Raw genomic sequence first — 22,936 nt, 5'->3', positions numbered from 1 at the left:
TTTATTGTTTTTGTGCACAGTACAACTTCTGCATAAAAGTTTTATTTTATCATTTATTTCGAATTATAGCCCTTATTTTTTATTGCTATTTTACCTTTTAGTAATCTCACCACAACTGAGCCAGTTTTTTTAAAGCTTTCCTTTTTGAATATGTAATATATTATTATACTTTTGAACATAAACATATAATGGTTGTAAACTGCTAAAAATCCAGTACAAAAAAAAATATATATATTTTTTTTCTTTTTGTATAAAATGATGCATTATTTACATATATGTGAATTAAAATATTGGTTCACTGATCTCCATGGACAAGTTGTAGCATCTCAGTCTTTCATTCAGAAGGTCCTAGGTTTGAATCCCCTGGTTAGGCGTGGTATTTTTCATACACTAAAAAATGTCTATTCCATACTCTCACGTACAAAGTTTGAGGTTTAGTGGTGAATTATTTTTTTTTACAATATTTTTAACCATGTAAATTAGATGAAAAAAAGATTAAACAGCAGTTATAGTATTTTAAATTGACTAATATCAGTAGTTTTTTTTTTAATATTAACCTTTTGAACTATCAGTATGATAATAATATATAATTATAAATGTATAAAATAACAGTAGTTATGTTACAAATATTTGAGTACTAGTTCTAATTTAATTATTGTAATTCAGGTTTGCTTTATTACTAGTTATTATTTGATTATATTTTACTTAATATTCGTTTTAATTTTCTGAATTAAATATTATCTAATTTAATAAAGTGGGTGATTTTTATTTTAAAAAATGCTAAACAATATGACAAACAAAATAAATTTTAAACAATTACGATTACATTCTGTTTTATATAATAAAAATGTAATTAATAGGAGTGTATTATTTAAAAGTCTTTGCATTAATAGAACATTTTCTAATTGTATGAAATTTTATAGTAGATCGAAACTTGATGAATTGATACCAAAATCTGAAGGATTTCCATCTAGACATATTGGACCAAGAGAACAAGATCAGACTTCTATGCTTGATTCATTAGGTTTTAGAGTAAGTTGATTATTTTCTTGTATTGTTATATTGTATATATTGTATTGTATATATATATTGTATTGTATTGTATATATTGTTATATTGTATATTACATAAAAATTTAATCTTCTTATATGTAACTCATAATTTAAATTTTCTTATATGCAACTCATAATTTAAATCTTATTTTATCTAACAGAAGAAAACAGTTTTCAAATTTCTCCTCATACGTAACATTCACTGTAGTTTCTAATTTTTCTTTTTATAATTTCTCTATTGTTAGTATTAATTGTCATAATATAGTATACAATAAATATATTTAAGAATTTCTTTCTAATAACAGTATTTGTATTTTGATGCTGGAAAATTTCTTCTTTTGTGTTTAAGCTCTCCTAATATATTCCAGGCTGCTTTTGATATTTTATTTGTTATCCAACCTTACATCTGAAAAAAAGATTGTGTTCCCCTATCTTAATATTTGATTTCTCATTGTTTTAGTTACTTTTAATGATAGTTTAATAAAACTTATTTTTCATTTGACTTTCTCTAATGATTTCGAGTCATTCATTTCTTTCTCATTCTAAACTTCAGATAAAGTGACTTAGTACAGTTAATTTTTATTCTCTGTCTATTGATAAGATTTAAGGGTCTGTCTCCAAGAAAAATTCTTTTAATGGTTCTTCCATATAAAAATTAAAAAGTAAATAAAATAGGGTTCATTTATGACTCATTCCTTACTTTACCTTTTCTACTTTTATTATAATTATTGGATTCTTATACAACTTATATAACTGTTTATATTTCATATTTTAATCCCATCATTCTTGAACATTTTATTTCATTTTAAATAATTTTTTTTAAGATTATAAATGTCACATTCAGATTTATACAAGCTAACCTTCTAAAATTAATCGGTAGACTAAATTTGCATTTTGTTCCCGTGCTTTTCCAGAAACCAATTCGGGTTCATCTTTCTTTTGTTCTAATCTTCTATAAATTAAAAAGTTTACTGCAGAGATATTAAACTTACATTCAGATTGTTTACCTGTTTCTGCTTACTTTGGTATCTTAAAAAATAGATCATTTGTTAAAATCTGAGAGAACTTTTCAAATCTAATAAATTGCACTTTTTATACTTTTTGCTTACACACTTATTACGTATATAAACAATTTGTTTGGTTTGTTGGAAAGATTAATATTTTGTTAGAAATTAATAAAAGTTATTTTTAAAATACTGAAAATATTTCTTCCAAAGGTCCTTTCAGAGCAAAATAGTAGCATCATCTTCACTGGAGATACTGCTGATGTTTATAATGTTGCTCATTTAAAAACTCAGGATACTTCTTAAGTTCATAGTTAAGTCTAAAGAAGTATGAGTACCAGTGCACATTCATATTTATCAGATGACTTTGCAGCTTTTATAAGATCTGGTTGATTTTTCCCATAATTATAACATTCAACACAGGTTTTGTTGAAGTAATACAGACAAATTAGTAAGTTTTAAACTGTTTCACTGAAAGGCCGTTGGCTCATTAGTCCACTGAGATGACATCACTGAAAAAATTCTCTCCACGTTTGCATGTGAGCTGGTATTAAAAATAAGTATTGGAACATTTTCAACAAGTGAGAATACTGATGCTTATCCATACTCTCAAAGCACCTAATCTACTTTTCACTTGAGTTTAAATTCTCCCATTTAGGCTCTCCTTGCTGTTTGTCCATTAAAACTGTAACCGTGCTCTTTAGGCAAAGAAACTGATCATAAACCTCACTTTTTGGGAAAGAAATGTTTTTGAGGTAAAATATGTCTGATTTTTTTCTATTTGATCCCAATTAGGGATTGGCTTTAGCATTATCCAGTTAAAGGTGGATAAGTGCTGAAGGGACTCACTCCACTTATCCAATTAACCATAAGCTGTCTGGAAAAATTCCTTACATTCCCCATTAAACATCTTATCACTTTCTTTCTCTTTAACAATTATTTGCTTAATTTTAAACGCAATAAAGAGAGATTCTTTTTGTTCTTTAAGAGCCTTCAAAGTTTTGTCGAGAATTGATTTAACCCCAATAATTGAATATTTGAAGATTCAATTGTTTTTATTTTTTTTTTATATGAAGTAAAGACAGCTGCTTGTAGAGAAATCACATATAAGCCTCACTTAGTGTGGTTGAGAAAAAGTCCATGCGTATTTTAGGGGATTTTTCCTGATTGAGGAACTACACCTTCAAAGCTTCCTGTAAACTTAAAATTCATTCAACTGCAGGCGTAAGAGATACCCATCTTGTTCTTGAGTGGTAAAGCAACTGTTTGTAAGTTATATCAACAAACTCACAGAAACTTCAGTTCTGCTTGTGTAGAGAAGTAGTTGAACAGTTTGACAGCTACTGTGTCAAAATCCATTGCAAGGACATCAGCTGCACAAGAAACTGTATTGTGCAATGTGTGTGCAGGGCACCCAATCCCCTCTATGTCTTTCCGCAAATTACCTTGCAGTTTGTGGAAAATGTTGTTTACCCCTTTGTGGTTCGCACCTCCAAAATTAGCCTTTGTGTTATCACCACAAAATGACGAATATTTATCTAAAGGGAGGTTTACTTCAGCTAGGCTTGCTTGTTAAGCAGTAGATGGTTATGGTATCTGACATGTTATCTTTCAGTGATGAAACCTTTATTATTTTACTGGTAATATAATCATCTTCTTTAAAATATTGAACAACAACAGGAAATATTTTTCTGCTTTATGGTCACTAGCATCAGTTGAAACTTCATAATATGTAATTTCTTCTAATTCTGAAACCCAACTACTAACTGAATGTGAAGAAAGCATGTAACTGATAAATGAGTAGCTTTAGTGCGTGCTGTTTATTGTTTTACTGCAACCTTAGAGTCGGGATAAATATTCGGATTTAACTTATTTGAATAATCAACTGATTTAAAAGAGCGATGCTATTTTACAACATGGTACCTGCTGTAAGATCAGCAGTAGCTATGATTATTTCTTCTTTCGAATCCTTTTTCACAAAAAAATTCGCCAATCATCTTAGAAGAATTCACACCGTACATGCTATTTTTATGTTTGTTTTTAAATGGTTTAACAGATCAGCTCTAATGCCGTGACTTACTGAGATGAACTTGTTGCAGAAAGAACAATATGCTTCTTCTTCATTCTTCTCCTTTTTAATAAAAGTTCACCTTAGAATATTGTTCTCTGAAATGACATTTTCATTTTGGCATTGTACATGTAAACGCTACACTAACATGCAGCAACTTAAATATGTGCACAATGAAATAGCCTAAACTCCAAAATAACAGTAATGACACAGACTGTCTGTGAGCAGTGAAGTGACTAACCTTGATTTGGCTTTTGTTTTGGTTTGACATCTGCTGTCTGCAGGCAGGCGCGCAGGTCAGAAGTTGTCAACCCTCAACGCATAAAATTTCCCTAAATTAGAGTGAAATTTGTCTTCCGAAAAATAATGTTTATATTATTTACCAAACCGGGATAATTTAATATCCTGAAAATCCTTCTCGGGACACCAGGACGTTGAGGATAAAACAAGTGACAGTCTCAAAAAATCAGGACGTACAGCAACTCTATTCATGCAGGATGGAGCCAGACCACTCACAGCTAATGTTGGTTTAGACTTTTTGCATGAAACTTTTAACGCAAATGTCATTTCAAACCGATTTCGTAATCGTTTTGTGTGCAAATAGAACTGCCCCCGAACAGTCCTGATTTGAATCCGTGTGATTATTTTCTTTGGGGATTAAAGAAGGAAAAAAATTTTCCTAAACATCCTTGTGCAGTGATGGAACTGTGGGTCCCGATCATCGAGGCGTGCAATGAGATAACTGAGGATATTTGTCGTCGAGTTACTAACAATGTAGGAGTTCATGTTGATGGATTTGCTAGATGTGATGGTGGTCATATTGAACATATGATAAGCAGAACATAATCTCCAGGTATATACTAAACACATTGTATTTTACTTTTCTGTATCGCAATTCAAATAAATATTTTTTAACAAAACCAAATGTTAGATAATTTCGTGCACCACTCTGTATACATACTCGTATATATTAAAAATAACGGCAAAATATTAAAAAAAAAATAGATTAACAAAAATTATTAGGTAATGACTGCAAATAGAGTTTCTCAGTATTAAAGTCATATTCTTAATGTCTGTCTATTTTGTCTGTATAGTAATATATGGCTAAAATACGACTGTTTCATTAACTGATAAACATTTTATCCAAATTCATCCTTGCAAAAAGTTGAATTAAATTAACTTAAAATCACATATTTGGTCATTTCTTTTATCTTTTTATTTATGTTAGGGCTTTTATTGTATGTACTACTTTTCAATAGCATACTAATATAATGGTGTTCATTACTTTGCTAATGATGTTTTCTTGATCATGTTGTTGCATTCTCCTGGTGGTTTTCTGTAAATTCCTAACTGAAGTTTCTTTTCAATTTTTTTTTGATGTTCATATCCAAAATTATTTTCTATTTCCTTTGTGTGTACTAAATTTTTATGACAGATATTGAGTCTATATCAGTCTGAATTAATTTAGTTTGTAATTTAAACTTTATGAATAAATTGCACTATGAAATAGAATATATTGATTTGTGGTTTATTATTTTTTAGCCATTAGATGAATTAAGCAGTAAGGCGGTTCCTGATAATATAAATCTGAGAAGACCATTACATTTGGATGAGCCTTTAGGTAAAACATTTTTAATGGCTTTATGTATTTTTTAAGAATTTTATTTAAATCCTTTTGACAACACAAATGTTTTCAGCAAAAGTGCTGCTGTCATTGTTGCACTATGATTTCAATTAAAATTATTAGTGGTAATTTTTTTTTAAAACCACGTAAATAAGATGTCATCACACACACACACACACACACACACACACACACACACACACACACACATGCATACATTCATACATTCAATCATACATATATATATATATATAATAATGTTATTTTTAAACAAATAACATTAATTTAGTTGACAAACAGATCTGGTTCAAAGATAATTTGGATGACAACTTATTTTCATATCATTTTCATGACATATATATATATAAAAGAGATATTCCAATTAACATTTTATTGTAAAATGTATCTGTTTCATTTTTAGTTAATCATAAAATGATATGAAAATTCTTTATTGGGCTTTATGTTTTAGAGACCTAACAAAATATAATAAGCATTAGTATTGCAATTAGTCAAAATTTTGGGGATCTAACTTCTTTAATTTCTGATTGTTTTGAGTTAAAAAAAAGGGTAAAATTCTGTAGGTGTGTATTTGTTTGGGTGTTGGCATTTATCTACCATAATGTGTCTAACATACATTCATGAAATTTCATATGATAACCTGCATATACGTAATATCGATGATGTTAAATTTTAATGAAAATTGAACAAGGTGGTGGAATTAATAAAAATAAAGTTTTGTAACCGTACTTTCAATTAAAAAGAATTGTAAAACAAAATATAAAAGCACAAACAAACAAAAGCAAATAAAAATTTCACCAACACCGATCAGGACTTTTAACATAAATGTGCAGAGCTGATTTAGTGTAAAAGATTTCAAGCCATCAGTTACTGCTATTACTTTGCTTTGTGATCTTGCTACTACTATAGATATTATTAAAATATTTTAAAGTTATAAAATTGTGAAAATCTTGCAGTTTATTTGAATTTTATCCCATCATATTTTTGTTTGTTTTTTGATGAATCAAATATTTTTTATACTTCTGTTGATGCAACACATAATGTCTCTGGAACTCAAAACTTGTTCCACAAGTGCAATCTGTGAATTGAGATATACAGAATGTTGAGGGGATATCTTGAGATATAGCAGGTTGCAGTTCATATCTGAATAATGTCTTAAATTTTGTGACATAAATGAAATGCCTCACTAAAATCCTACATCCTCCCAGGATAAGTAGGGTATCCTGAGAATGTCTTAAAATTCAAGTAAATATAGAAAATCCCTGAAAATTTTTAAATTTATCTTTTTAATTTATCAATAATAAAATTAATATTATTAAATTTAAGTTTACAGAATCCCTTTGATTCTTTGAACTCCCATTCTCACAGAATTTATGTAGCATAATTTAATTATAGGGAACAGAACTGGTTAACGGGCTATCAATGTTATTATATTGTTATATGCGACTATCCTTGAATATGTTGTCATCTAACAAACAGAATAACATAAATTTTACCCTTGATCGTGTAAATTTGAGGTGACCATTACTATTTTCTACCCAGCACAGTAAATCGAAAATTCCTAATCCAAATTGAAAACAGTTTGTTGGTCTTTTCTTATAGTTAAGGACTCTTTGTAATACTTGAATAACTCCCAAATAAAAGTTCATAATGCTTAAACAGTTAGTTTAATTATTTTCTTTGTAGAGAGGGGCAATTCCTGCAATACCCTGATTGCAGTATCAGGATATTGGAAAGTTTTGTAGATTACTTCTTGATTGACACTTAGTACTGATGAACTAATTCTTGTTTTAAATGTGTGATTTATTTTATCTATTTGTATATCTTATGTATTGTGGCATTTGCAATGTGAAATATATATTACGCGATGAATTGAAATAATTATTTATAAAGTATTGTAAAAGAATAATTAATAAAGTGCAACTTTCAAATATATAAAATACTTGTTAGAAAACAACTGACCTTGAAATGGTTCTGACCAATCAGCAGAGATGGATTGGATGCATATAGGTGGTTTATATCTTAAAAATTAATTATATTGAATCAGATTAATTCGATTTAGGGAGGTGCACAAAGAACATTTATTGGGGATGGATATAAAGTGCTTTGTACTTAACTTTATGGGATTAATTTAAAAATTATTATTCATATTTAAATTTACAGGTGAATATGAACTTATAAAAAAAATTAGAAAAATTGCAGAACTTAACCAAGTATGGCGGTCATATATTGGTATGGGATACCATAATTGTTGCGTCCCGCATACTATAATGAGAAATATTTTTGAAAATCCAGGCTGGTAAGTCAATTTATCTCTGTATTAAATGTTCATGGTTTTCTTATTTTTTTAATCAGTACTTGTTATTTTTCTTTTATTACAAACCTATATAATGCAGCATTATAGTAGAAATCTTTTTTCAAAGTATAGAACAAAAATAACTTCTTACCACAAATATGGCCGTAAAATAATTTCCTGAAACATATAAGTCAATGATCCCTAAGATAACACGAAGCATTGTGAATTACTATTAAAATACTTTAAGAAAATGCCACAAATTAAACTTTAAAGATAATAAAAAATAATTTTGACCTTACCTAACAAAAGAATAAACAAAAACATACTTTCAGAATACACCAAGAACAATAGATAATTAACATGCTCATCCACAACATCTTAAGTAATCAGCCTCATAAACTATCTGCTTAAGTATAATCTACTCATGTCCCCTAAAGAGCACATAAGGACTCTTCACTACAGAATGTCTAACACCTAGATTCTCATTCTGTGTAACAGCACACTCATCGATAGTCTTATACAAAATTAATAAAAATACTAAAAAAGGTAAGTGAAACAAAAAATACATCATATTAATATATATAAAACATAAAGAATCGGAGAAAATAGCTTATAAATTAAAAAAATCTGGATGCAGTGTGGCTTTTCAAACATTGATCAGACAAAATAAACAATTTTACACAGAAAAGAAACAACCTGGAATATTTCACTATTCTGTAGTATGTAAACTGAATTGTTCAAACCACACAATTTTCTACATCAGTCAAACAGGGTACAATTTCATTCTAAGATATAATGAATATTATAAAAGCTTTCCACATCAACGTAGAACCAATATTTGCCAGTAATCTTGTCGACACAATAAGCATGTCGACCGACATTAATAATAAACTTGATATTCTTAATTTTCAGAAAAGAATTGCTTATTAACATACTCAAACGTTATGAAATAGAAGAAAATTTCATTCATAACTGCATTGCTGGGACTTGAAGATTAAAATGTTTTATTTTAAATAATGAAAAAGACAAACAAATGTTTTAAGACTGAGAGGTGTTGCTATCATCAACCATATCACATATAAAAATGTAATAATTTTAAGAAGTGAAATAAACAAAGGTCAGGGCAAGGCAATTACTTTTATACCGAGATTTTGAATACTAGATTTTGGATATCGGTACTCTTTGGGATTCATCTCAGAAATGGTTGATCTGAGATTGTACAAGACTACATTTCATTTACATTCATACATATCGTCCTCATTCATCTTCTGAAATAATACCTTGTGGTGATTCCGGAGACTAAACAGAAAAGAAAAAAGGGATAAGGGCGGGCAATAATGATCAGATGAGGAAGCGGTTATAATGTTACCAGTTGTAAATAATTACAACCATTGAACTCAGTAAGTCAGGTAAACAAAAAAAGAAGAGACTTAAGAAGCAAGAAATTCATCTCCTGAAACCAGAGTTAATGGAAAAAGATGAAGAAGAAACATTGATAAAATCCAGTTTCTCTTCTTCATCTCAGTCTGTATACAAGAAAGGTGACTGCCTCAGCATTTCTTTGCAACTCACTTAAAGAGAGTGTGTTATCCCCTTCATAAACTAAGGCCCCGTCAGGTGCATCCCTGCTAGACCAAAAGATACTGCCAAGGCCTTCAGAGAACAGAGGAAGAAAGGATGCAAAAATTTAGCAATTCTCCCAAGGATAACCGTAGTCAAAATTTTCAAACTTACACAATCTAATAAGATCAGAACGCAATACAAAATTCCATCCAGTTTATCTACTGGTTGTAACGAACCAGCATCTACTTATTGTAACGAATACCATGATTCAATTTCCAGAAAATGTCATTATTTGTATATATATATATATATATATATATATTTCACTTTCTTGTGGACACGATAACTGCCATAATCTTGTGCCAGTCACTTTCAAATTGACACAAAGTATAATGACCCAAAATTTTGGTCGAGTTCCTAAATGGGTAAAATCAAGCCATGGGGGGAAGCTTTTTCAAAAAAACAAAATATCTCTGTAACTTTCTTATTAAGTAAAATATCAAATTAATTTAAAGTTCCTACTATTCTTTGGATAAGGGCCTAAACCTTATCTAAGTAAAGTTTTTTGATATCACCAACCATTGGCCCAGGGGGTGGGAAGAATGGAGTTTTGAAGACAAAAAAAAATCATACCTCCCTTAGTAGATACAGTATCAAATCGGTTGAAAGTGGTCTTCAGTCCTCTAAACATTACTTAAAATATTTGTCTGAAACAATGACCAACCCTTATGACAAGGGATGACCAAAATTTTGCTGGAATTGTAAGATGACGAGGGGGGCTTGTCATATGCTAAACATGTGAAACCTTTTTCACGTGCAACCATTGTCATATTGAGTAAATTTGTAGTTTTTCTTAACTTTAAGGTGGAAATCGTTTTTATCTCTTACTTAGCACCGGTGAAATATACCTCCGCCTTTCAGCATGTCGAAAGGAATTTTTTATAACCGACTCAGCGTAATCTTGAGAGATTTTTGATATGTTTATTTCAGTTGTTAATAGTTATGAAGTACGTATAACTTATTTATTTTTTCCTATCGATATAAATTTGATAGAATACAGAAAAAAATTAGTTTTTATTTAAAAGTGATCTAATCGCATTGCTACAAGCCTTGTAGCAATATGTTTAATCTGCTCAGAAGACCAGTTTTCTCATTATGTAATTAAGATGTAAAAGCTGTAAAAATATACCTTTCAAATAGTGTTGGTGGTTTTCAGTAAGGTTTATAAATACAGATGGTTAATGGCTAAATGCAGATGGTGGGAATAAGTTAATAATGAGTTAATGAAGAAGTTGATGAATGACATATCATGAACTGGTTTGAACCATCAAGAGTATTTACATTATAAATGGTTAAATGTGTTTGTCTCCTACCATAGCAGTTCATAATATTAATAATAATAATCAAATTTTATATCAATTTTGCCATAATATTGATCATCTTAAAATATATTTTTTGATATATTGTTTATATAACTTTTTAAATAAAAAGTTTATCCTATAAAAGTTTTGTTTTATTTTGAGTTAATATTCCTTAAAATGACTTTTTATCTGTGTTTTTTAGGTTGGTATTTCACTTGATGAAATTGTATCGCATGATGATGTAAGCGATTTGCTTTGGATCTTTGGATGTGAAACATAGTTAGAAGAGGTATAGTATATATTTTTAAACTACATAAACAATATTTGAATTCATTTACTATTATTTTGAAAAAAGTGTAAATTTTAATGTAATTTCATAAACATTTTAGTACATTTTATGAATATTTTTTAATGCATTAATCTATAATTCTTATGTTCACACTGAAATTGTTAATGAGTTAACACTTTCAGCCGTACATCTTGCTCTAGTAATATGTTAAAGTAAATATGAATGACAAATTTAGTTCTAAAACTGTGTCAGTGACCATATTTCTTTCTTTCCAGCCAGGAGGGCTGGCTTTACCATTAGTTTGGCTTGTTGTGCAATCCCTTCATAGGAAACAAGAGTCCTTGACTAATTCTTCAGGCAAGGTCTTACTGATACCAATCTGTAGGTGGTAGCATAGTACATAGATGGAACCAGGGCAGCTGACCGTAATACTTACCTAAGTTCCTAAGTAAGAAGGATAAGGATAACAAAAGGGTAGGGAACAGGCAAGGAACAATCAACCGATTGGTCCTGATTTGGTTAGTTTACTGTCTTCTCAGGAATGATAGTTTCTTTTTTTACTATTATAATAAAAATCTTGCAGTAGGGGGCTGCATATGTTGAGAATTTTAAGTGAAGGGGATTTACACAAAATCAGATAGCAAATACGATTGTCATTTTGTGTACGATGTGTGTGCATACGTTAGTACTGTTTAAGATATAAATAAATATTGTTACAAGAAATGTCAAGCAATTTACCTCTTTGTTTCCTTGCTCTACCTTCAATTAATGCTTTTTCCTTCTGGTATACTCTGATCATCCTCTCTATTCCATTGTCTGACCATTGACCAAGTGGCTATAAATCTTTGTTTCCTACAAAATAGCCTCTTATCATAATACTGAAAATATTTTTTGTACATCTCTTTTGCTATTTCTACAAGTTGTGCTATCACATTCATCATTATATCTCCCAGCTGTGACATCAGAACACTTTCAGAAGCATTTGAAGTTACCAGAAATTACAAGGAGCCATATCTGGCGAGTAGTGATTTCAAAAAAATGTCTTAGGTTCTAGTGAACTGAGGATTTCTGTATTTGACTATACAGAATAAATACTTTCTGTATTTGAAGTTCTGGATTACATGTGACAAATAGGCGTGTGTGTTATGATGCAACTGACATTTATGTAATTTCCATAGATCCAATCTCTTGCACCAAACTGCATGACAAAGGTAATGGAGGTCCTTTAGAGAGTTCTGTTTCTTTATAGTTTAGAATTCTGGGGTATACTTGGGTTGCACAACTCTGAGGAAATTAAAAAAAAAACAGTCAGCTTCATTTTCACTTGTCTTGCTTTCTTTGGCCTTGGAAATGATGGTGATTTATTTAGGCATTAAAAAGATCAGTAACAGCTAAAAAATTACACTCAAAATCCTACACAACATCTGTTAAGCATAAAAAAAGCATCAATGATATTGATCATCAATTTTTTTCTACAACTTCAATTTAGTAGAGTCAGTGAAACTTAAATTTAATAAAGTCAGTGAAACACATTTAGTGATGTGGAAAAATTGTTTGTTGTATGTGGAGACATAGATAAAAATTTCAAGGTATTTTATGAAACTCATACTTTTTTTATTTGTCATAATTTTTTTTTTTTTGATTGACAAAGATAATAAAACTAATGATAGAAATAATAAAATTAGATATCTTTCAACCTCCCTTATTTTCAGAATATATTCTATTAAAAAATGAACTTGGTTAAAATAATAGTATGGAAAAATAAGTAACATTTTGCAAAATTTCTACATCAGTAATAAATATTTTATGACAAATAAGCTCAAATTCCAAGAAATTTCCAGAACTTAAAGATTTTTCAAATTCCAGGTTTTCCAGTGTGCATGGAAATCCTGATAACTGTCAACTGAGCTTTCGTTTCTGGGTTATATCCATATACCCAAGATTCATCGACAACTTGGTCTTAAGAGATTTAGGATCACATTGGTATACTACTATGCAACATCAAAACAAATCTTTTTCTGCTCAAGTAAAGCAACTTTGGCACAAATTTCATGGTCTGTGTCTACAAGCTCAATTCATCCTTTAAAATCAGGTGAACTCATCACTAATCCCAATGTCCTTTGTAATTTCTTAGTCAGCAGATGATTTTCCATGTCAAATTGCATATATTGTTAATGATATTTGGAGTTCGGCTTGTTAATATCCTATTGGTGTGTTGTTCACTCTCAACTGAAGTGTCACTATTTTGAAAATTATTATTCCATTCTGTAACATTTATTACCCCTGTAGCTTCACTCCCAAAAGTCTCCTTAATCTTCTTAATCGTTTTTCTTTGTGTTTCACTAAGCTTTTGGCAGAACTTGATATAATAATGTTTAGTGTATATCATCATTATGCACAAAATAAAATTGCAACAAGCCCTGCAAAACTCATGCATGCAATAGCTGCTGAATAACAAATGACATCCTCTATGCAATTACAAAAAATACACGTGGAACATAGTCCTGCACTTTTACCAAACTTTACTGATCACATTCAAGTAATTTTCAAGAAAAAGATAGGTATGATACTTTTTGAACAGATTTCACCAAAACACACACACACACACACGCCATATACAAAGAGTTTGGTTTCAAATTGAAACTGTTTATTGTATTTAGCATGTATCTAATCTTTGATCTGACTTGTCTTAAAGAACGAGGCATTTTACCAAATTGATCTGATATTCAGAAAAAACTTCAGGTATCAAGAAATAAAAGGAAAATTCTTTTTACATACAAGATAAAAAAACATCCTTTACTAAGCACATAGAGTATGGCATAATAACTATATCTTTGTAAAAAAAAAAAACAAACGGAAATTAGAAAAATGTTGTTTAATATGAATGATTGGTGTAATTCCAGGGCAGCTCTACTCAGTTACAGATATGTTTCTTTAATTACACTGAACCTTTATAGAAAGAAATCTTTAGTTTTTCTTATAGCCTATATTGTTGGTAAATATGTTCCTTTATATACCTGATTTTCTAGGCAGTACACTATACTATTCAAATCATTCATAACATTATGTAATATTTACGAGATGAATTTTAAAATAGTTTATTTAACTGCAATTAAATTTTTTTTTTATTAATTTCACCTAGTTTATAATTTTATTTGATAATTAGAAATGAAACTGTTTATCTTACTTCTTGTTTATGGTTATATGTTTAATATAACCAGACTTTGTGTTTTAAAGATTCTTCTCTGTTACACCTAATAAATTATTTTCAAAGATATTTTTAACTTTTTAGAATACTTTGTGTAGTTTTATTTACACGCTATTTAATATAAACAATTCCTACAATTAAATAAAAAATATGTTACAAAAGGATTTTGATGTTTACTTAATAGCACATATTTGTCAGATCATGTGGCTCCACAAAATAGGAGTGTATCACATTTGGTTAAAGACAGGGATCAGTAAGTTCTTGTTTATTATATGTTCTTATTATATAATGTTTAACATTACAACAATCAGTTTTTACTTTTTTGTAACCAATTTCTTCTATGGATTTCACTACATTTTTAAGAAACCTAATTAAAGTAATTTGCATATTTTATTAATTTTGAATATTTCAACCTTTTATGTTAAAAAATCAAGTTTTTTAAAATTTCCTATTCTAATTTCTTTAGAGCATATTAAAATTTAAAAAATGTACTTTCATAATGAATGTCCCCTTATTTCTCTAAAATAACACTAATGAATAATAAAAGAAATTTTCTAAAAAAAGGTTTTCTTAAAAATTATAAGATTCTAATCCCTACAAAAATTAGGTTAATTGTATATCATTTTTCTGGTGATTTGAAAAAATTTCAGACATAAGTTATATCAATAATCAGTTTATTTTCCTGTTAACAAATAAAAATAAATAAAATCTTACATTTTTTTGTGGTCCAGGCATGAAGAGGAAATAGTGCTTTGGTGAGGAATGGATTCTTTTTAGAAGGTTCCAAATACTGAAAAATTTTTAAATATTTATTACAATTCCTAGTTTCAGTCATGAAAAAAATTATTTAGATAGGTGTTAAATAACTAAATTTTGGGTTAGGTAACAATCTACAAATCTTACAATCTCTCTTTCTATATAAAAGAAACAAAAAATTGGAACACCTATTTAAAAATACAACCCTACAAAGATTTAACAAGTAAAACATAACATTATCTATACAATGTCTGAACATTATTTATGTTTCATAAAACACGATTTTGAATGCTTTTGAATAGATTATTATTTAATGGGTAGAGTACGGAATAGAGAGGATGATCAGAGTATACCAGAAGGAAAAAGCATTAATTGAAGGTAGAGCAAGGAAACAAAGAGGTAAATTGCTTGACATTTCTTGTAACAATATTTATTTATATCTTAAACAGTACTAACGTATGCACACACATCGTACACAAAATGACAATCGTATTTGCTATCTGATTTTGTGTAAATCCCCTTCACTTAAAATTCTCAACATATGCAGCCCCCTACTGCAAGATTTTTATTATAATAGTAAAAAAAGAAACTATCATTCCTGAGAAGACAGTAAACTAACCAAATCAGGACCAATCGGTTGATTGTTCCTTGCCTGTTCCCTACCCTTTTGTTATCCTTATCCTTCTTACTTAGGAACTTAGGTAAGTATTACGGTCAGCTGCCCTGGTTCCATCTATGTACTATGCTACCACCTACAGATTGGTATCAGTAAGACCTTGCCTGAAGAATTAGTCAAGGACTCTTGTTTCCTATGAAGGGATTGCACAACAAGCCAAACTAATGGTAAAGCCAGCCCTCCTGGCTGGAAAGAAAGAAATATGGTCACTGACACAGTTTTAGAACTAAATTTGTCATTCATATTTACTTTAACATATTACTAGAGCAAGATGTACGGCTGAAAGTGTTAACTCATTAACAATTTCAGTGTGAACATAAGAATTATAGATTAATGCATTAAAAAATATTCATAAAATGTACTAAAATGTTTATGAAATTACATTAAAATTTACACTTTTTTCAAAATAATAGTAAATGAATTCAAATATTGTTTATGTAGTTTAAAAATATATACTATACCTCTTCTAACTATGTTTCACATCCAAAGATCCAAAGCAAATCGCTTACATCATCATGCGATACAATTTCATCAAGTGAAATACCAACCTAAAAAACACAGATAAAAAGTCATTTTAAGGAATATTAACTCAAAATAAAACAAAACTTTTATAGGATAAACTTTTTATTTAAAAAGTTATATAAACAATATATCAAAAAATATATTTTAAGATGATCAATATTATGGCAAAATTGATATAAAATTTGATTATTATTATTAATATTATGAACTGCTATGGTAGGAGACAAACACATTTAACCATTTATAATGTAAATACTCTTGATGGTTCAAACCAGTTCATGATATGTCATTCATCAACTTCTTCATTAACTCATTATTAACTTATTCCCACCATCTGCATTTAGCCATTAACCATCTGTATTTATAAACCTTACTGAAAACCACCAACACTATTTGAAAGGTATATTTTTACAGCTTTTACATCTTAATTACATAATGAGAAAACTGGTCTTCTGAGCAGATTAAACATATTGCTACAAGGCTTGTAGCAATGCGATTAGATCACTTTTAAATAAAAACTAATTTTTTTCTGTATTCTATCAAATTTATATCGATAGGAAAAAATAAATAAGTTATACGTACTTCATAACTATTAACAACTGAAATAAACATATCAAAAATCTCTCAAGATTACGCTGAGTCGGTTATAAAAAATTCCTTTCGACATGCTGAAAGGCGGAGGTATATTTCACCGGTGCTAAGTAAGAGATAAAAACGATTTCCACCTTAAAGTTAAGAAAAACTACAAATTTACTCAATATGACAATGGTTGCACGTGAAAAAGGTTTCACATGTTTAGCATATGACAAGCCCCCCTCGTCATCTTACAATTCCAGCAAAATTTTGGTCATCCCTTGTCATAAGGGTTGGTCATTGTTTCAGACAAATATTTTAAGTAATGTTTAGAGGACTGAAGACCACTTTCAACCGATTTGATACTGTATCTACTAAGGGAGGTATGATTTTTTTTTGTCTTCAAAACTCCATTCTTCCCACCCCCTGGGCCAATGGTTGGTGATATCAAAAAACTTTACTTAGATAAGGTTTAGGCCCTTATCCAAAGAATAGTAGGAACTTTAAATTAATTTGATATTTTACTTAATAAGAAAGTTACAGAGATATTTTGTTTTTTTGAAAAAGCTTCCCCCCATGGCTTGATTTTACCCATTTAGGAACTCGACCAAAATTTTGGGTCATTATACTTTGTGTCAATTTGAAAGTGACTGGCACAAGATTATGGCAGTTATCGTGTCCACAAGAAAGTGAAATATATATATATATATATATATATATATATATATATATACAAATAATGACATTTTCTGGAAATTGAATCATGGTATTCGTTACAATAAGTAGATGCTGGTTCGTTACAACCAGTAGATAAACTGGATGGAATTTTGTATTGCGTTCTGATCTTATTAGATTGTGTAAGTTTGAAAATTTTGACTACGGTTATCCTTGGGAGAATTGCTAAATTTTTGCATCCTTTCTTCCTCTGTTCTCTGAAGGCCTTGGCAGTATCTTTTGGTCTAGCAGGGATGCACCTGACGGGGCCTTAGTTTATGAAGGGGATAACACACTCTCTTTAAGTGAGTTGCAAAGAAATGCTGAGGCAGTCACCTTTCTTGTATACAGACTGAGATGAAGAAGAGAAACTGGATTTTATCAATGTTTCTTCTTCATCTTTTTCCATTAACTCTGGTTTCAGGAGATGAATTTCTTGCTTCTTAAGTCTCTTCTTTTTTTGTTTACCTGACTTACTGAGTTCAATGGTTGTAATTATTTACAACTGGTAACATTATAACCGCTTCCTCATCTGATCATTATTGCCCGCCCTTATCCCTTTTTTCTTTTCTGTTTAGTCTCCGGAATCACCACAAGGTATTATTTCAGAAGATGAATGAGGACGATATGTATGAATGTAAATGAAATGTAGTCTTGTACAATCTCAGATCAACCATTTCTGAGATGAATCCCAAAGAGTACCGATATCCAAAATCTAGTATTCAAAATCTCGGTATAAAAGTAATTGCCTTGCCCTGACCTTTGTTTATTTCACTTCTTAAAATTATTACATTTTTATATGTGATATGGTTGATGATAGCAACACCTCTCAGTCTTAAAACATTTGTTTGTCTTTTTCATTATTTAAAATAAAACATTTTAATCTTCAAGTCCCAGCAATGCAGTTATGAATGAAATTTTCTTCTATTTCATAACGTTTGAGTATGTTAATAAGCAATTCTTTTCTGAAAATTAAGAATATCAAGTTTATTATTAATGTCGGTCGACATGCTTATTGTGTCGACAAGATTACTGGCAAATATTGGTTCTACGTTGATGTGGAAAGCTTTTATAATATTCATTATATCTTAGAATGAAATTGTACCCTGTTTGACTGATGTAGAAAATTGTGTGGTTTGAACAATTCAGTTTACATACTACAGAATAGTGAAATATTCCAGGTTGTTTCTTTTCTGTGTAAAATTGTTTATTTTGTCTGATCAATGTTTGAAAAGCCACACTGCATCCAGATTTTTTTAATTTATAAGCTATTTTCTCCGATTCTTTATGTTTTATATATATTAATATGATGTATTTTTTGTTTCACTTACCTTTTTTAGTATTTTTATTAATTTTGTATAAGACTATCGATGAGTGTGCTGTTACACAGAATGAGAATCTAGGTGTTAGACATTCTGTAGTGAAGAGTCCTTATGTGCTCTTTAGGGGACATGAGTAGATTATACTTAAGCAGATAGTTTATGAGGCTGATTACTTAAGATGTTGTGGATGAGCATGTTAATTATCTATTGTTCTTGGTGTATTCTGAAAGTATGTTTTTGTTTATTCTTTTGTTAGGTAAGGTCAAAATTATTTTTTATTATCTTTAAAGTTTAATTTGTGGCATTTTCTTAAAGTATTTTAATAGTAATTCACAATGCTTCGTGTTATCTTAGGGATCATTGACTTATATGTTTCAGGAAATTATTTTACGGCCATATTTGTGGTAAGAAGTTATTTTTGTTCTATACTTTGAAAAAAGATTTCTACTATAATGCTGCATTATATAGGTTTGTAATAAAAGAAAAATAACAAGTACTGATTAAAAAAATAAGAAAACCATGAACATTTAATACAGAGATAAATTGACTTACCAGCCTGGATTTTCAAAAATATTTCTCATTATAGTATGCGGGACGCAACAATTATGGTATCCCATACCAATATATGACCGCCATACTTGGTTAAGTTCTGCAATTTTTCTAATTTTTTTTATAAGTTCATATTCACCTGTAAATTTAAATATGAATAATAATTTTTAAATTAATCCCATAAAGTTAAGTACAAAGCACTTTATATCCATCCCCAATAAATGTTCTTTGTGCACCTCCCTAAATCGAATTAATCTGATTCAATATAATTAATTTTTAAGATATAAACCACCTATATGCATCCAATCCATCTCTGCTGATTGGTCAGAACCATTTCAAGGTCAGTTGTTTTCTAACAAGTATTTTATATATTTGAAAGTTGCACTTTATTAATTATTCTTTTACAATACTTTATAAATAATTATTTCAATTCATCGCGTAATATATATTTCACATTGCAAATGCCACAATACATAAGATATACAAATAGATAAAATAAATCACACATTTAAAACAAGAATTAGTTCATCAGTACTAAGTGTCAATCAAGAAGTAATCTACAAAACTTTCCAATATCCTGATACTGCAATCAGGGTATTGCAGGAATTGCCCCTCTCTACAAAGAAAATAATTAAACTAACTGTTTAAGCATTATGAACTTTTATTTGGGAGTTATTCAAGTATTACAAAGAGTCCTTAACTATAAGAAAAGACCAACAAACTGTTTTCAATTTGGATTAGGAATTTTCGATTTACTGTGCTGGGTAGAAAATAGTAATGGTCACCTCAAATTTACACGATCAAGGGTAAAATTTATGTTATTCTGTTTGTTAGATGACAACATATTCAAGGATAGTCGCATATAACAATATAATAACATTGATAGCCCGTTAACCAGTTCTGTTCCCTATAATTAAATTATGCTACATAAATTCTGTGAGAATGGGAGTTCAAAGAATCAAAGGGATTCTGTAAACTTAAATTTAATAATATTAATTTTATTATTGATAAATTAAAAAGATAAATTTAAAAATTTTCAGGGATTTTCTATATTTACTTGAATTTTAAGACATTCTCAGGATACCCTACTTATCCTGGGAGGATGTAGGATTTTAGTGAGGCATTTCATTTATGTCACAAAATTTAAGACATTATTCAGATATGAACTGCAACCTGCTATATCTCAAGATATCCCCTCAACATTCTGTATATCTCAATTCACAGATTGCACTTGTGGAACAAGTTTTGAGTTCCAGAGACATTATGTGTTGCATCAACAGAAGTATAAAAAATATTTGATTCATCAAAAAACAAACAAAAATATGATGGGATAAAATTCAAATAAACTGCAAGATTTTCACAATTTTATAACTTTAAAATATTTTAATAATATCTATAGTAGTAGCAAGATCACAAAGCAAAGTAATAGCAGTAACTGATGGCTTGAAATCTTTTACACTAAATCAGCTCTGCACATTTATGTTAAAAGTCCTGATCGGTGTTGGTGAAATTTTTATTTGCTTTTGTTTGTTTGTGCTTTTATATTTTGTTTTACAATTCTTTTTAATTGAAAGTACGGTTACAAAACTTTATTTTTATTAATTCCACCACCTTGTTCAATTTTCATTAAAATTTAACATCATCGATATTACGTATATGCAGGTTATCATATGAAATTTCATGAATGTATGTTAGACACATTATGGTAGATAAATGCCAACACCCAAACAAATACACACCTACAGAATTTTACCCTTTTTTTTAACTCAAAACAATCAGAAATTAAAGAAGTTAGATCCCCAAAATTTTGACTAATTGCAATACTAATGCTTATTATATTTTGTTAGGTCTCTAAAACATAAAGCCCAATAAAGAATTTTCATATCATTTTATGATTAACTAAAAATGAAACAGATACATTTTACAATAAAATGTTAATTGGAATATCTCTTTTATATATATATATGTCATGAAAATGATATGAAAATAAGTTGTCATCCAAATTATCTTTGAACCAGATCTGTTTGTCAACTAAATTAATGTTATTTGTTTAAAAATAACATTATTATATATATATATATATGTATGATTGAATGTATGAATGTATGCATGTGTGTGTGTGTGTGTGTGTGTGTGTGTGTGTGTGTGTGTGTGTGTGTGTGATGACATCTTATTTACGTGGTTTTAAAAAAAAATTACCACTAATAATTTTAATTGAAATCATAGTGCAACAATGACAGCAGCACTTTTGCTGAAAACATTTGTGTTGTCAAAAGGATTTAAATAAAATTCTTAAAAAATACATAAAGCCATTAAAAATGTTTTACCTAAAGGCTCATCCAAATGTAATGGTCTTCTCAGATTTATATTATCAGGAACCGCCTTACTGCTTAATTCATCTAATGGCTAAAAAATAATAAACCACAAATCAATATATTCTATTTCATAGTGCAATTTATTCATAAAGTTTAAATTACAAACTAAATTAATTCAGACTGATATAGACTCAATATCTGTCATAAAAATTTAGTACACACAAAGGAAATAGAACAAGTTTTGAGTTCCAGAGACATTATGTGTTGCATCAACAGAAGTATAAAAAATATTTGATTCATCAAAAAACAAACAAAAATATGATGGGATAAAATTCAAATAAACTGCAAGATTTTCACAATTTATTATAACAACCTCAAATATACTTCTGCTTATATTTTACAAGAAAGATTAAAAATGAAATGGTAGGTGAAAAACCATGTTAGAAATTAAACCTAAACCCATAAACCTTAAACCTGTGGCACAAATTAGACAAAAAAGGCAAGCTGCTACAAGCAAGTAGCTACTACATGCTAACCAGTATACTAACTGGCCAGTCAGTTAATGTTTTTTAGAGTACCTCAAATTCAGAATGTAAGTTAATATTTTACATTGGTATAAATTTTAAAAATAAATTTGGGAAATAAATATGTTTATCAACTACGAATTAATGAAAATTATTAATTTTATAAGGTTTTTTAATGGTATTTTTTTATTGTCTTTTTAATGCAATCTCAAACATTATTTTTATGATATTTATAAATTATTATCCGGATATTATTAAAATATTAATTAATACTTTATTATTAATTTAACTTTCTTTTAGGGTGTGCTATGTACTTGTCCACCTGGTGAAATTTTAGCGAATGACAGCCGTGACTTGTCAAGACTGGAATGAATGCGATCCACCTGGCATGTGTTCTCAAGAGTGTACAAATACTAAAGGAAGTTTCTATTGTACATGTGCTGAAGGATATAAATTGGAAACGGACAAAAGAACCTGCAAAGCTTTAAATAAGTCTGTTGTT

General features: G+C 29.2%; 2 protein-coding genes across 2 annotated transcripts; one reads left to right on the top strand and one right to left on the bottom strand.

Moving 5' to 3' along the window:
* The first annotated feature begins 600 nt into the window (after nucleotides 1-600).
* LOC142320864 (glycine dehydrogenase (decarboxylating), mitochondrial-like) lies at nucleotides 601-11,273 on the top strand. The gene is made up of 4 exons (XM_075358841.1): nucleotides 601-1,032; nucleotides 5,667-5,745; nucleotides 7,930-8,065; nucleotides 11,189-11,273. The coding sequence occupies exons 1-4, from the start codon at nucleotides 778-780 to the stop codon at nucleotides 11,229-11,231; spliced, it is 513 nt and encodes a 170-aa protein (XP_075214956.1). The 5' UTR covers nucleotides 601-777; the 3' UTR covers nucleotides 11,232-11,273.
* Nucleotides 11,274-15,184: 3,911 nt separating this feature from the next.
* LOC142320828 (glycine dehydrogenase (decarboxylating), mitochondrial-like) lies at nucleotides 15,185-22,168 on the bottom strand. Its single transcript, XM_075358802.1, has 5 exons — nucleotides 22,133-22,168; nucleotides 21,923-22,001; nucleotides 19,599-19,734; nucleotides 16,377-16,463; nucleotides 15,185-15,273 (listed from the first exon to the last, which is right to left on the bottom strand). The coding sequence occupies exons 1-4, from the start codon at nucleotides 22,166-22,168 to the stop codon at nucleotides 16,421-16,423; spliced, it is 294 nt and encodes a 97-aa protein (XP_075214917.1). The 3' UTR covers nucleotides 15,185-15,273; nucleotides 16,377-16,420.
* Nucleotides 22,169-22,936: the final 768 nt, after the last annotated feature.

Source organism: Lycorma delicatula, chromosome 3, assembly GCF_047948215.1.
Source record: "Lycorma delicatula isolate Av1 chromosome 3, ASM4794821v1, whole genome shotgun sequence".
Lineage (NCBI taxonomy): Eukaryota > Metazoa > Arthropoda > Insecta > Hemiptera > Fulgoridae > Lycorma > Lycorma delicatula.
The sequence above is the reverse complement of the archived record's forward strand: the minus strand, read 5'-3'. Positions and strand labels throughout refer to the sequence as shown.